At 45.6% G+C, this 16382-nt stretch overlaps 1 protein-coding gene across 16 annotated transcripts in view; it reads right to left on the bottom strand.

Moving 5' to 3' along the window:
- Positions 1 to 980: 980 nt before the first annotated feature.
- Positions 981 to 16382, bottom strand: part of PEAK1 (pseudopodium enriched atypical kinase 1) — a 339625-nt gene continuing 324223 nt past the window's right edge. For all 16 annotated transcript variants that reach the window (XM_027570662.2, XM_027570660.2, XM_027570657.2 and 13 more), the window contains one exon: positions 981 to 7848. In XM_027570662.2, the coding sequence (XP_027426463.1) occupies positions 6685 to 7848 (1164 nt within the window). In that variant the 3' untranslated portion in view covers positions 981 to 6684. The remainder of the gene's footprint in view (positions 7849 to 16382) is intronic.

Below are 16382 nucleotides of genomic sequence, written 5' to 3'. Positions count from 1 at the left end.
CTTCCGTTGGCTCTCCCCCCAACCCCTGCCCCCAGAAGCCAGTGTGCTGTGCTCACAGCTAGGAAGGGCAGTCCTGGATCCGCCCCAGCAAGTAGGCGTGCCTGCCTCCTGGGTTTTGCTGTAACCCTTTCCTCCCGGGCTCAGACAAGCCAGGGGGAAGTTTGAGGTCCACGCCAGTGTGGGTTTGCCTCTTTGACAACACAAAACTCGAGTCTGGCGACCACTGTATTCCAATATGCCTTAAATATTATCTGCAAATTCCACAGTGATCGCTAGTGGAGAGGAGCAGAAACACTGGGCTAGAGACAGTGTCCACCGTACAGGATTTAGAGCTCTAAAACTAAAACCTGGTCTAAATTTAGAATCTACATGTTTGCATTTCCATCCGTTCTACTCTTAATAATGAGGCAGCTGCTGCTACCACGGCCAATGGCTGACTCTCCCCGCCTAAGCCAGGTGGCCTCTCTGCTACGGAAGTGTCAGCGTGTGAGCTTGCCAGCCTTCGCGAGAACCCTGTGAGTGTGTACTTTAAGGAACAGGCAAAAGGTATGTGAATTCTGCAGCAGATGATGCTCGATGCCGCACAAGGCCCTGCCTCCGCTCATACTGTCTGCACGGCTCTGAGATCTTCACTGAGCAGCTGTGGAGAGCCGGGTAAGCAAGCCCCTCAAACGTGCAGAAGCAGCCCAGGAAGGCTGTATGGAGACTGGCCACCAGGGGGCAATCTCACACAGCGGACCGGCAGCCCTAGGGCGGCGCTGGGCAAAGCGGAAGGCCTTCACTTTGTCTTCTGGGCCGAGTTTTCTTAGGTCAGGGATGGAATGAACAGGAAATACTGTCCAGGTCAGCAGGGAATGAAGATCCAAGAGGGAATGAACCCTGGGGCGGAGGGGCGCAAAACCAACCACGTCTGCAACCAAACCCTCCCCAGCGTGTCAAGACGGGAAAGTCACTGAAAAAAACAAGCGCTGCTCTGGTTTTTAGTGTATATTAAAACAAATTTATTTACACAGTAACATGATGCCACAGAGAACACAGCAAAGTACCACAGCAAACCAAAGGGCGGCACCACCTGGTGACAGAGGGGACCTTACATTGGTAGATTTATACAACTCTAAAATATGTAGAGGGTTGAAGCTCCAGGAAAGAGCAAGAGAAATAAGATTTTCAAATATAGGGTGTGGGCAGAGCCACGGGGAACTAAGGAGAGACTGGAATGAGGACTGCCATGATTCAAATAAGAAGGATGACATCTTGCTTCTGCCCTGATCTCATGCCAAAATGCCCTGCGTAGCAACAGAAAATCCCAACCCAGTGTGTTCACAAGTAACTCTTTAAAAAACTGGTAAGGGAAGGGATAACCAAGTAGTACTTGGAGCAAGCTTCCTGAAGCAGTGTGGTTTATCCTTCAAAAACGCTACCCTGAAGCCATATAGGGCTGTTCAACATTCAAATTATCATGAGTGCAGACACACACATACTTTCCACACACTATACGGGCAAAGTGGATTTTCCATAATACAATAATAATCGTAGCAAAATATATGACTCTATACTTCTGCTAGGTTAAAAAATTTCCGACCTCTTTTGATTCCCTGAAACTTTCTTAATTTAAAAAAAAGCATGGGGGTGAGTGGGATGGGTAAAGGCGAGAAGCTGGAATAAGTCCAGAGGCTCTCTGGAGTAGGAAGCATGTGATGGGATGGCGGGAATGCAGGCCCCTGCAGCCCACTTAGGTGGGGAAGCTTCTAGCAGTGGCTGAGGCAAAAACGTGCTCCAATTTCAAACAGCTGCAGGGAGGGGATGGTTAACAGCTGTATAGCACCTTGTACATTCGGGGCACTTAGAGATATTAAATGATGGTGACGAGTGGTAACCACCTCTGTAGGAAGCTTTATAAAAACGATTCGAATTTGTTAAGAAACCTCGCAGGAGTTCTTTAAACAAACCTACTGAAACTACCACATCTCTCAGAAAAAAATTGCCCAGCTTTCACAATCACATGGATGCGATGTTCCCAAGCTGAAGTCATGGCAACAGCCACGGTCACGTCACGGGGAGAGGGACTGGTTCCTTCTCCTTAGATACTGGGGCCCACGGCTTTCATCATCACCATCATCTTCTTTTTCTTTTTTCCTAATAGACAACATGGACTTATTTAAAAGAAAAATAGGTGCTTTTTTGGAGGATGGATTATTTTATCAGCCAAATCCCTTGACATGGAATGTACGTGAGTTCTCCTTCGATGGCACCTGTTGTAACTCAACCTCCTCACCTCGGAAGCATCAGGACAAAAAGGCTGGACTTCTTTGGTATCATCTCTATCTAGGATCTTGCATTGTAGCTCCCTGGCTTCCCTTACGGCATCTCTTTTTGGTCCACAGAATCCCTACTTTCGGCACTGCCATGAGCACGGACAGCTGGCCTTCAGTGCACACTTCCGCAAGGGCAGCACTTGGCTTTGTCTCAGCACGGCACTTGGGGCCTTTGAGAACATGAGCTTCAATGAGGTAAGACTAATAACCCGGCTTCGTGGGCAGCCATCCTGTTCACTTGTTAGGCTGGACCAGAATTTTCAATCCTCATCAACTAGTGAGGGAAGTAAAAAACATGTCAGGGGCGGCCTGGGGAGCCACGTCCCTCTCTCCCTCATCCTCAAGTATGTCTGTACTTCATTCATACATCTAGAATCGTTTGGAATTACAGTGCAGTATCCTGAGTACATCCTGATTTCTGGGACTAGTCTGTATTTTTTTTCAGATCACTGCCAGTATAATCTAGGGAAAAATATTATATTTGCAGGTTACCAACAAAACCAAGTCAGGTTACTTCCCAGCATTGAAGTGTTTTTAGTTCAAATTTGGGAAGTTGAGTGCAATCCTTCCAGGCCTTCCTATTTAGTAGGCCCCAAAGGTCTTTCATTTGCAATACTAGAAACTTTAAAATACAGTTTTCCTTCCAGAAATGTCACTACTATTTCATTACTAATACTATATCTAAAGATCTCCTGGCTTATGAGTTTTCCATGTTAACAAACTTCTTCTGAGTCTGGAAGGAATACTGGTCTCCACTTACTCTGACGATGAAAGGCTACCCAGACTCTTAAAATCCTCACAAGCACGGTTTACTTTTAGCCCCCCGACGTCAGTGGTGTGGGTGCTGGTGCCCCCTCTACACCTCGCCCAGTTCATCCCCAGAGGGCAAACCGTGAAACTAACTGCTGTTCTCTTGGCCTCCAATTTTCACTTCATCTAGGGGTTGGTAGGCCTCATTCATGACTCACTCAAGATTCTTTTGTGGACTCCGTAGGTTCAACAGCTCTTTCTCCCATCCTGCAGTTATTCTTCATGATCAGCTTCTGAGCATCACGTCAGTGTACTTTCCCAAAGGGGCTCTCCCTCAGGCTGGCATGGGAGAAGTCTCCTAATCCTAGTCCTCTTTGTGGGACATCGGATTCTCTTCCTTCCAAGACTAGCTTGTCTCTAACAAGGCACTCTGCTATATATACATTCAGGCTTGGTCTTGGTTCCTCCACCCATGTCCCTGCTTCTCTAGCACCGACATGTGTCAGATTGTTCCTGCTCATGTGGCTTAAGGTAAAGTTCCAAAGGTGGCTTAATTGTTCGAACTCTTGATAAATGGAAGAATCTGTAGTATAGACTTCAACAGAAGAGAAAAAATTTCCAAATAATGATTTCAGTAACTTGACGTTACTTGAGAGAACTTAAAGTGCCATCCTAGTCATAATGCGAAACTCAAATATATATATATATATATCCGTCTGTGTCTGAAGGTAGGGTTTCTTTCCAGTTGATGAATGAATTCAAAGTTCCTACTATAATTAGAATGGAACTGTAAAAAAATATTTGTGATAATATTAGACTGACTGAATTTCACTATTCTGGAAAAATATTCCGAGGACCATCTGATGTAGAGATACAGTTGTTTTGTCTATCCTGCTCTAACCTGTAACACCCTTTTCCCTCTCTACCTCACATTCCTCAGCCACCCCTCAGAGAAAAATTATTGTAGCCACCTGTCTCTGGGAAGCCTGAGGCCCTTTTCTGACTAGGTGGCATTCATCTTTTGCCCCTAACAAATCTGAATATAAAAACAGTACTACACAAATCTGGTGCGAAGGAGGTGCTCGGTTTACCAGTGCTCTAAGATAGCGGCAGTGGAGAGTGTCCGTGCCTAGAATACTATAGCGTTAACACGAAGAAGGCTGGATCCAAGTCAGACAGGGGAACAAAAAAAGAAAGAAAGAAAGAAAGAAAGAAAAGAAAAAGGATACTTAGAGAACAAACAGAGGGACCAGGGAACATTCTTCATTAAATATGAAACCTCATTAAATAGTCAACATTCAAATTTACATGGGCAAGGCACCACGAGAATGACGTTGAGAAAGTGTCTCGGTCTGCGAACCGTCTGGGGGAGGGCGGGGAGGACTGCTAAGGGAACGTGCTGGCTGACGTGGTCAGTGGTCTGTGTGCCGCTACTTCAGTGTATAATTAGGCAAGGACTTATGTGCACATGGGCTATGCTAAGGTGAACTAAACAGCAGTCCGCTAGGCGAGGCGCAGCCATGCCACAGGACCCGGACCCGGAGCGGACTGCGGCCATTCCCAGGGGCCAAGCCCTGTACTCTGGCTAGAGGGGGCAAGGCTCTCTGTGGGCCAATGAGCTCTCTTCCTTGGGAGTCCTGTACTGCTGGCCAGGAGGACAGGGACATCCTCCATCTGGAGCCTCACATGGCCTGTTTTCTTAAAAACAACAACAAAAACAACAACAAAACACAAAGAAGATCACAATAAAATACATTCTTCTCCCTTCCTGATCCTCTTTGATTTAGGTGAATCATATGAAAAAGGCTGTTAAAAATGTTAAAAGTTTAGAAATTTCCAAAAGGCCACTAATGTGCTATCTAAGTAATACTGCACAGTCTTGGCTTTCAGAAGCTCTGCACTGCTAGGGGAGGGGTCCTGGAGCCCCCTCGCCAACAAGATGCAGGGAACACGTCTCTCAACCATGCCACAGGTTGTCCCCCTCAGAGGCCCGGCCCCTGCTCCCAGCATGCACGTGCACACCGTGTGTGCGCACACTCACACTGTCTGAGTAACTCTTGGGATTTCAAGGTTGAAGTAAACAGATACTCACAGTTTTGAATAAAACAAGCCCACACACGTCACCTCCCACCCCCACCCCCCGGAAGGAACTCTCATCTCAGCGCAAATATGTATGTGCCAAGGGAAGAAGGGGAGGATTTCTGTAGAACTTGCTTCAGGTGAAATTGCAACATAAACACTGTAATATACAGCTAAAAAAATACATACAAAAATTGCACATATATTCATAGGAGAGGAGCATGGACCACATGTGCGGTGCACGGCTCGCAGGCACCCACCTCAGCAATCAAAGCCTCTGCGAGCCGTCCTCCGGAGCCACTGCAGAGAGTCCTAAGGAGCAATGTGCTGGGGCCACCGGGAGGTAGCCTCCTCCGCCGAGGTCCACGTTCTGAGGAGGAGGCCGGCCGTCTCCTCAGCGGCCTTCTCCCCTCCCCGGCCTCGGGCCACCCTCCCAGCCAGCAGCCATGCCTGCTTTCGGGCAGCTCTCTGAGCTCAGCTGACCCGTGTCATTCACGGCTCATGCCTACAGCGTCTGGGGGACTAGTTAACACTGGCTACTGAGAGGAGGGAGCTGGCCCATTACGGCTCAGGGTAAGGCTGGGATCCGGGCTCCACCAGCCCTGGCCATCCACACCGCCAGCTCTGACAGTAATCAAAGGCCGCACCTTCAACCATCACCCCCCCCCCCCGCCGGGGGGGGGGGCGCCCTAGGGAACTGCATGTGTGGAAACTCATCTCCGGGTGTCCTGCCAGCTCTTTATCAGGTCCGAACTGTACGCACCCAGTGGAGGCATTGGTGACACCACCTTGGGTCAGTTTGGGAAGGGGCCACAAGTGGCTGATAAACCTGAACTTCACTGGCAAGTGGGGAAAGAGTCGAAGTGAAGGAGAATCAGGCAGTGGCAGCAGAGGGGAGACTGGCAGGGCCACCCTCCGTGCAGTGCACCCACTTACCGAGGACAAGGGAAAATGCGTCCATGACCCAAGGGATGCAATCTCTCCTTGTCTTCTGACGATCTGCTGGAACAAAGAATAGAGTCCCCAGACACGAAACTGGCCTGATGCTAAGGATGGCAGTTCTGCCTGGTAAGAGAGTCAGTGATTGATACTTTAAAGACAAAAACCAATCTGTTGTGAGAGCTTAGTGGATGGTGGTAAGGACCAGTCAGATCTGTCTATTGCTAGTGAGAATAAATACTTGTGGTTAAAAAGACAGGTGATATTCAGAATTACGCAGGAGCTGGACATAGCTCACTGAGTTCATACCAAAAGAGCTGTGCCTTCCGGGACGGACATTTTCATTTTCTACTGCATGTGGGGACAATTAGGGTGAGAGGTGTTCCGATGGAAGGCAACCGCATGGCCGTACAGGAAGACAGACCCAGCTTCATGCTCGGTGCGGGGCCGTGGGTAAGCCTTCGGAGAGGACGCATTTTTCCTGCACAGGGATGCAAGGTTGGTCTCTCTCCTTTCCGTGAATTCTGTGGGAGCTCTGGGAAGGGGGAGCGCACAGGTAACTGGAAGGGGGAAATGAAAGAAAAGCGGCAAGCAGGACAGACTAGCGGTGTTGCAGGGTTTTCACAATAGAGCCGAGGGCATCTGGAGTGGCGAAAGCCAAATACTGAGCACAAAGCCAGTCCTCCAGGCTGACCCCACCCTCCCTGTCCAGGGACTTCTCGGCAAACTTGATCATGAGCAGTGTTCGCTTGATGTCTAGCCAGTTCTGGAGCAGGGCGCTCCTCTGTGCTGGGCTGGGAGAGACGGTCAGAGTCTGGAAGAGATCTTCCCGGGGGCCCCAGAGCAGACACTGGAGGATGCCTTTGGCGTCTGAAATGAGGATCCGCTCGGAAGGGTTGGGATTGAGGAGGCAGCTGGCCAGCTGCTGCAGGCCCCGGGAATAGGGTGAGCGGAGTGGGATGCGAGGCAGGTCTGCTCGAGTGTATTCTTTCTCCTTCAGCTCTGGGTTCTCATCGAAGGGGTTGGGCAGGTGCAGCATCTCATAGATGAGGATGCCTGTCTGGAACTCATCACACTTTTTATACTGGGTGGCTGTTATGATCTCTGGAGCGAGGCGGGACTGGTCGCGGAGGATCTCGGGGTCCACCAGATGGCTCTTCTGCTTGGCTTGAGAGAAGTTACTTACTATGAGCCTGGTGGAACAAGACGAGGTGGGGCTGGACTCTGCAGGCTCCAGGCCCTGGCTGGTTGCCCCCGGCTGGTAGTGGACGAGCAGCAGGTTCTCCAGACGAAGATCGCAGTGAGTGACATGGTAGGGTTTGAGGTGCTCCAGGCCAGAGCACAGCTGTAAGAGCAGCAGACACACCTGCCTCTCATACAGGTCTGGGCTTTTCCCATGCTGGCCCAGAGAGTCTCGCACAAAATCAGCCACGGTGAGATAGGGAACCTCTCTGGTGATGACCACCACGTGGCTTCTCTGCTTCCTGCTAAGGCCCCCCTGGCTTGCTTTCTGGGATGACTCTGTTTCAGAGCAGGGCTCCGGGCTTTTCCCATCTGTTTCTCCTTTCACCTCTTCTTCAGCCTCTTCCATTTCCTCCTCCTCCTCTTCAGGGGCATCGGGATCCTCCCAGGGAAGCAGACGATCAGGGACCTCAGCAAGGAAATGACCACAGTCCTGCTGGATGTTAAAGTGGACAGCCAGGCTCTGCCGGACGGCCAAGCTGTGATAGTATTGCTGAGATTCTTTAGCTTTGCTCTTACAGATCTGAAAGAAGAATGCACATAACACAACATAAAACGCACACTTTCGTAAGCAGGCTGAGATATGTAAAGGAAGATTAATTGGAAGGGAAATGGTTAGGAACAAACCATGTTGTAGTGAAGTCTTCAGAAAGGGTCTTGGTCGTCCTGTGCCGAGTAACAGTAATAATGGCAGGAGCGATTTCTTGCGGCTGTCTACATGCTGTTTTATGTATATTATCTCTAGTCCTTACGCTAACCCTTCAAAGTAGGCTGAAGATTTAAGAATTACAAAAAAAAAAAAAAAAAAAAAAAACAACAAAACAAAACAGCCCAGGGCTACCAGCTTGCAAACCCAAGTCTGTCTAACACCAAAGCTTGCTTTTTCTACTATACCTTGTATGTCATCTAGAAAACAGAACAACCAAGAATAATTTTTTACCTACTTTCTGTAGAGGCTTACAGCCCAGACTTATACAACAGCTCTACAAAGTGGGCCAGGATACCTTATTTTGTCACTGGTCAGGAGAGTAACAAATATTGGCCAGGTAAAGTGTGGGTTTTCCTAATTTTCAATGAATGTCATTGTCACAACTCAGGCATGCATGGTTCACTGGCAAGAAATCTCTCTCTCGCTCTCTCCTCTCTTCAAATCTTATACCACCTACTTCATCAATTTGAGGGCACACTAAGCATTTCTTCTTTAACCAAACTTCTGGTCTTGAAACAGAGATAACCCCAGGCTGAGTTCAAGTTCAAACATATATCTCTCAGAAAATATTATCTTTGGAAAGCTCTCAAAGTCTCTCTGCATGCAGTATATATTATACTCCCATATGCTCATCAATCACAACATGAATTCTTTCTATACTGTACTGTTGGCAATATTTCATATTTATGTGTCAGCAGGTATTTAAAAATCCTACACTAGCCATCTTTTAGTTCTATAGGAGTTGGATCTAGGACATGGCACCATTAAACCCATTTCCAATTTTAATAACCTGCTCAATATCACATCACTGGTTGGAATGAAAGTTCAAAGGTCCCAACTACTCAGTCTTTGAAAAGTCAGTCAAATACCACTGAGTTGAGTTGAATGAGACTGTAGCTAAACTCTAGCAGTCACTTTATAGAAAGGACACTCACCAAGGACTTGGCAGGTTTGGGATTTGGTCTTGCCACTAAATGTGTAACCTTGGGCATCTCAGCTAATTTCTCTGGGTCTCTCAGTCTCCCTAAAAAGGGAGACAAAATAGAAAAATCCTGGAACCTACTACTTCATAGGACACTTGTGAGGATTAAATGAGATCAACTCTGTTGAGTCGATCTATAAATCTCAACACTACGCAAATGTAACACTGCAAATGACTAAGACAATTAACAACCTGCAAATGTTAAAAGTGATGTCATATTATAGAATCTTCATGTTTTTTCAAACAGAGAAAGCAAAACAGAAAAATGCATCTTTCTTTTGAGTCCTGAGAGCCATGTGCCCCAGCAGTGAGGCTCTCTGACCACGGGTTTGGTGGAGGCAGGTGGAGAGGAAGAGCTAAAGTCCAATACCCCGCAGGCCACAAGTCAGACTGGCGGTATGTTCTGGTCCAAGACAGGCCCAATCTAAAGCTGAGAGAGGGAGAAAGTGTCTAACCACTCTGTAGTTTCTACTGTGCTAAGCTGCACTGAAAACAACTCGCCACTCTGTGGTTTGGCATTAGAAGGGGAGAAGGTGTTTGAATTGTGACTCCTCCTCTCATCGTGGTATTCGGGTGGTGTGTGCCCACACACTTTCGTAAGATTCCCAGAGCTGTTTGAGTAGACAAGAACATGGACACTACAACAAGAATTTATGTTTAGTTTCACAGATCAACTTGAGATAAAGGTTCAAAGTGATTTACAAAGGAGAAATGATAAATTGTTCAACCATTCTGGATGCTCTGAAGGAGAATGGCCTGCCTGGGTAGCCAGCCTGAGCAGGTGGCACTTCCTTATCTCTCCATCTTACAATATAGAGACAGGCTGAAGAATAACGGGCCATTCTAGTTTAAGGGATAAAGGGAAAAGGGAGAAGTCTGGAAAGAGGGAAACAAAATACGAGGGCTTCTAATTGGTTCACAACCATGAAAATAGTTATAATCAAAATACAGACCTATGAAGATTTCCAGAATAGGATTTCTTGTATGATGAGTATCTCATAAATCTTTATTATGGAGCTTGTGATGATGTTAATTTAGGTAGGAGTATTATATGATTCTATGTACCATACAGTAGCAATTTTTCAAATATTAATAACTTGACTCCTTTAGTTTAAAAAAAGAAACTCAAAATGACCTGACTTCAGATGATAAATTTCTCATCCAAAAGTTATTTCAGAAAACAAGCCACTCTTTCCAGAACAAATGGACAGGGTTCCTCCTGCTGGTTGTTGTTTTGACCTCCTTCCCTTACCCGATATTTTCTCTACCAGGGAGCAAAGTGACTTCTTCTGGGCCTCCCATTTTCATTTATCTTTCTTGAAAGGAATTTACATTCCTAAAAGGGCAGCTGGCTTGAACTGCAGGAATTTCCAAAGAGATTCCACTCCCTAAGAATGATTTCCACAGGACTTCTAAGCTTCCCCAAATTTTGAAATAGGAACAAAACAGGAGCTGGATCTTCATGAAAGATTCTTTTTAATGGGAGAAAAATCATCTCATAGTCATTCTGACTACATATGGAGAAACCTATTTAACCTGCCCGATTCTCTGCAAGGGAAGAAAAGCTCTGTGAGAGACTGAGCCAAGGTGACACCAGAGGGAGCTGCAGTATCACCCTCCAGGAGTCGTTTCCACGTAAGCTGCAGCAAGAGAACAAAACCAGGCTGGGGAAGGTTGAATCTTGTATGATCCGCCATAGGTCCTCTTTCTGGACAAGTTATTGGTTCTGTGAAGGTGGCAATGCCAAATTCATGCAACAGGAGCGCTTTCCGTGAAGAGCACAAACTGGAAGAGATGCGTGTGCTGGGCACAGTGACCCTGGCCTGCTTGCCCGCTCAGACGGCCCCCCTCCCTGAGCTGCTTCTCCAGAGGAAGCCAGAAGCCCATCAAAAGGGACAGCCAGCCAGGGGTAGTTACACACCCACCAACATGGATAAAACATTGCCACAAAAAACAGGGGCCTGCGAGGAAACGGAGTTGTCTGAGTTAATAAGGATGAGGGAGGACAGAGAAGGAAAAGGAAAACTATTCATTCGTAGCAACTGAGCATTCAAACAAGTATCTGATGGCTCCTTAGCACTTTCCATCTGTGAAAAATCCTGAAGTGATCCAGCCAGAGCCCCAAATATAGTGGGTTGGGGAGCCCTTTAGCCACCGATCAGTCACCTGTTAGAAAATGGAAAAAAAAAATGCTTCCAGAGCCAGAGCCCTCTCCTGAGGCCTTCTCGAGACCCAGGTCAAAGCACACAATGCTTACACAACCCGATCTTAGTGGGGAAACAGCCTGATAATTGTTCCTCACACACAACCTGAAAAGTTTAATTCCAAACATTCCCTTCAGTACAGGGACTCATTTTCTGTGTTGCTCATGGCAACTGCTCTGCATACCTTTGAGTCAAATCTGCCATTATAAAGCATTTATGTTTATAATAATCATCATCTCAACCTAGACAGCTAACTTTAAAAAGCAGAGTGTGGGGAGCTTTGACTGTAAATCCCCATTAAAAGCAGCTGGGAAGAAGACAACAGCCTATGCGTCTAATACTAGCGACCCTTCCAGAATGCCCACACGCCTGGAGCCTGTAAAGAGGATGCCCATATATCTTGCAGTCCTTTCAACACTGGGGAGTGGGACATATATTCGGGTTAAGGCAACACAGTGGGGAGGCAGGGGGAGAAGGCGGACATCTGGCACCACAGTAGGGAAGTGGCTGTGGAATAAATCAGTTGTCGAACAGAGTGGTATTACCCATTCTCCTTTATTTGACTCTTTCTCCCAAAGGCTCCTTGAAATGCTAGTGTTTGTGGGGGGAAGCCTGCTCTTGTCCTCTTTTCTCATGGACACACTCCCTTCAGCAAGCTCATGGCTTCGATCATCTTGATATATTATTGACTTCCACATTTGTAACCCAGACTTGCCTTAGAGCTTTAGATTCATCTCTACAATGGCCTACTTGAACCCCCTCTACCCCGTATGTCCCATCCCATAGACCCTTAAACTCAACATAACCAAACCCAAACCCTTCTTCCCACCAAAACCCCTGTTCTTCCAGTGCTCCCTCTTCTTGGTGAATGGCGCCATTATCTGTCCCAACATCTGTCTAAGAAATCAAATTCACTCTGGATTTCTCCTCCATCTTCACTCCCTACATCTAATCAATCACCATTTTAATTGATTCTGTTCCCAAATAACTTTTAAATTATCCTGTCTCCATCCTCTATTGCTACCATTATCACTGTCATGGAGTACTACAAAAGATTGCCAACTGGTTTCCCTGCCTCTCATGTGACTCCCCTCAAACACCAGAGCCACCTTTCAAAAAAACTGGATACTGCCTGCCTAATGTTTAAACTTCCTAGTGGCTCCCACCATCTTCACAGGAGAAAGGCCTGGCCTGGCCTCCCTTTCCAGTCTTATTTCTCATGTTTCTTTCACTTTTGCCATATTGAACTACTAGCAGCCAGCCCCCTGGCTTCCACCGCCAGGTGTGCTCTCTGATTGGGGCCTCTCTTCACCCCTCATCTGCCTGAGGGATTTCTAGTTACTCTTTCAAAGCCATTATCATGTGTCAGTTCTGTCAAACAGAGAAAGCACTGAATACCCTAAACCTCCTTTCTGTGTTTCTTGCATACATCTCTATTATTATAGACAGCACACTTTTTGGGTCTGTCTGAGGACCAGATATTTGTATCAGTAGGGCCTACCACAGAGCAAGGCACATTGTGCAATACGTCTGTACAAAATACTGAGAAAGCCTACATCTGATCTGGTGTAGCCACAGGGTTTATTTACTCAGAGCAGCTAGAATATATGAACAGCTTTTATGAAACAGATGGAAGTTGGAACAGTGATGGGGAGGGGGCATCGGCAGACTAATCTGAGAAATGAACACTCATGACCTGACGACGCAAATGAGTAAAATCTGAACAATGAGGGCTGTCCTCTGAGTCCAGGCTGCCCTAGAGGCTTGGTGGTTTTGCACTGCACAACCCTACACAAAATGACAATGTTCTTCAACATTCCATTCAATTTCCTCTCCTTTTCCCCAAAGAAAACAGTAATTACAAAATACAAAACTCTTAAAAAATATTCCACATTTGTCTTTTGTTTTTCCATTGATGGGCCCAGTCAGCCTAGTACACCTTCAGCCTACTTCCACTTAATCAGCAGGAAATCTCACTTCCATCTTACATTACACATTTTACAGTGCCTCAGTGAACCTTAAGTGAGATGGATATTGTAGGGAATGAATTGTAGAGGGTCAAAAGTGAGAAACACTGAAGATCACATACACCATACCATCTGCACCATTTTGTCACATTACACAAAAGCACATCTGCAAACCGGAGAAAGCACAGGATGAAAACCTGCAAATGTGAAACAGATATCCAGTACAACCTTGGTACAACCTTGCTCTACTAATAAAGGCTGATCACTCCTTGACCTCAATTCCTTGATCGACCTAGGAGTATTGCTTTGCTTGCTGCTACAGAGCCAAGACCCACACACACTCAATGCTGTTACAAATATATTAAAAATGGATTAAGTATTTAATATATAAATGCCACCTGGGCCCAGGTACTCTGAACTCCATGCTACAGGAATCTGCTATGAGCTCTGTCAGGTAGGCCAGGTAATTTATAGCTTGAATTGCTGCAAAAATGTTCACATGCCCAAGAAACCCATTTTGGAGTCTAGAGAGAAATTCAAAAAGGCAACTGTATAAGATTTAACTATTTCATTTGTAGCTTGTACCCACTAAATCTTTTCATGCTCCCACTCAGCATGTGGATCAAAAGAAAATCACTTGTATTTCTGAGCTAGTAATTGGAGTTGACAGAATGACACCCAGGATGTTCACGTTAGAGAAAGTGAGGTACAGCGCAGTTCAATAACCATCTCAGACACAGAATAGGAGTTCAATTAATTTGAATCCCAATTTATAATTCCCAACTGTTTTCTCACCTTATTCATGAGAGCCATGGCTTCCTTTTCCCACAAGACTATTTATTTTGATTCCAGATTTACGTGAGTACCCAAACCCCTTCCTTCCTAAACCAATTCCCAGTTGACACTCTTAGGAACTTCTGTCCGCATTCAGCCTTGAAATGAAGTGGACACTGACCTATGATGGCTACGAGTATGTACAGTTGGCTGCTGATGAATGGCTGTCTGTGAAGTTTCAATATGGGAACATATTTGTACTGAATTATGAAAGTGGAAGTGGTTTTCCCTCTATAGTTTTTTCCTTATTACTAAGCCAGTAATTAATTGCCTGTGTCGATAGTCTGAACTAGTTGTAAACTCCTACCAATCAGTTATTCCTGGTTAATACTTTTTTCATTTAGTGTCTTGCTTTCTCAGCATCCACCCAAGATAAACAAAGACTCTGAAGTCAAATGCAATAAAAGATGGGGCGTCCACAGTTCACCTCTACTTTCTATAAGCTTTTAACAAGATACTTGCATAGGTGGAAGAAGGAAACAGCCCACTGTTGTAACAGGGAAGTGCCCATCTTTACCAAGCTCTGTGAGCTCTTTCCTTGAGAACAAAGACCTGGACTCCTTCAAAAAGAGAAGATATGTACTACCCCAAATTTGGAACTCTTGGAAAAGTAAGGCAGAAATTTCTAATTTTTGCTTATGTGAGATTTTTATAATCTTCCTCACAGTAATTTCATCCAAATTTCTTATGTAGTCTCACATAGCAACATTTATTGTAAAACGATCTCATAAAAGCAGTGATAAAGAACGTCCCATTGAGACTGAGCCATAACTTTACCAACTGGCCACTCTGCTTATTGGCAAACGTCATTTGTCCATTTAGGGACAAGACTGAGGCACGGCAGGGCCAGTCCACTACTCAGGTATGAGATAATAGGGCAGGTTCCATGTAGGAGGCAAGAGGCAGCCCACCATGAAGCTGATGACCCTTTGCAAAAGTAATTACTCTTCTCTGGCCTCAGTTTCCTCCTGTGTATGATGATGAATGATGAATGCTGGCCCTTCTAAAGTTGTCTTGAGTGTACTTTGGGGATTACGTGTTTGGTCAATGGCTACCCAGATTCTTTGAAAGGAGGAAAAAGCAAGGTAGATTTTATTTAGAACAGGGAAGTTTCAAGTGCATGCTTAAATCTGTGTTAAGTTTTATTTAGAGAGCAGGGAAGTTAAGGGCTAGAGGCCAGCCAGTATGCAGCCCACAGAGACAGGTTTGATCTGCTGGGTGGTGGCTCCCCAAGTGATGATGAGGGGATAAAAGGAGACATGATGAGACAGAAACAGAAGTTGAAGGTTAAATATTGTCTGAGCATCAATTTGGCCTTTCCTTCACCAAAACACTTACAAAAATAGGCTGTGTGCACTGCCTCCACAGCCTTCCTGTTCCATATTCTAACTGGCTGCAGCTGGTATCCGTTCCCATTATTACCAAGATTGCATTTTCTTGAGGTTTACTAGAGATTGAACTCCTGCCTTCTCCTTATTCTGTTCAAGCTTTCTGCAATCCTGTACTCTCTGATCTGTCGGTCCTTGCCCTCTGCTATGTCTTTTCCAGTGTTCCTGCTTTGGGTCACTTAGATGGGTAAGGCTTTTCCTGATTTTGTAGACTCTCCACTATAATCACATACATTTCCAGTTTGAACTAAATCAAGTCTATGAGAAGACTGGGTAACCATATTTCTAGTCTTGATCTCCCTTTTGAGTACCAAACCTACATTTTTATCTGGCTATGGGTTTCTCTAGAATTGGCTATCCTATAGGCATGCTCCACAGAGAGCTCATCTTTCTGGCTTTTCTGATTCATATTTCATTTAATGGCATCACCATCCTCCTGGGGTGGTCTCTTATCCTATATCCAGCTTCTCACCAGACATGGTCTACCACCTGTTTCAGCTCTTTTACTACTTGCCCCTTCTTTCCCACTGTTCAGGGGCTCATTATTATTTACCTGGACTACTGCAATAGCATCATAACTGGTTTCCCTTCTGGACCCTTCCATCATAGTTTTCTTCTAAAATCATTTCACCACAGTTTTCTTCCAAAATCATTGATCTTATGTTATCCCTCTCTTTAAAAATCCTTAGTCATTTCCCATAAAACACAAACTAAAGTCTAACTTCTTGAACTCATCATTCAAAGCTCTAAATGTGGTCCCAGATCTTTCCATAGCCAAATTTTTCAGTATTCTCTCCATGCACTGCAATTCACCACAAACAGTGTGAAGTCCTGAGATAGTGTTAACAATGACTTTTTTCATTGTTTAGTTGTCATTCACCTTTACATTTCCACATACCACTCTGAACCTTCATTATAATCTGTCTTGTTTAAGAGTTATTTATGCCTTTGTCTCCTCCCACCCCACTGGAAT

The sequence above is a fragment of the Zalophus californianus genome, chromosome 6 (genome assembly GCF_009762305.2).
Source record: "Zalophus californianus isolate mZalCal1 chromosome 6, mZalCal1.pri.v2, whole genome shotgun sequence".
In the NCBI taxonomy this organism is placed as follows: Eukaryota; Metazoa; Chordata; class Mammalia; order Carnivora; family Otariidae; genus Zalophus; species Zalophus californianus.
Note: the sequence above shows the minus strand (reverse complement) of the source record. Positions and strands in the feature narration are given on the sequence as shown.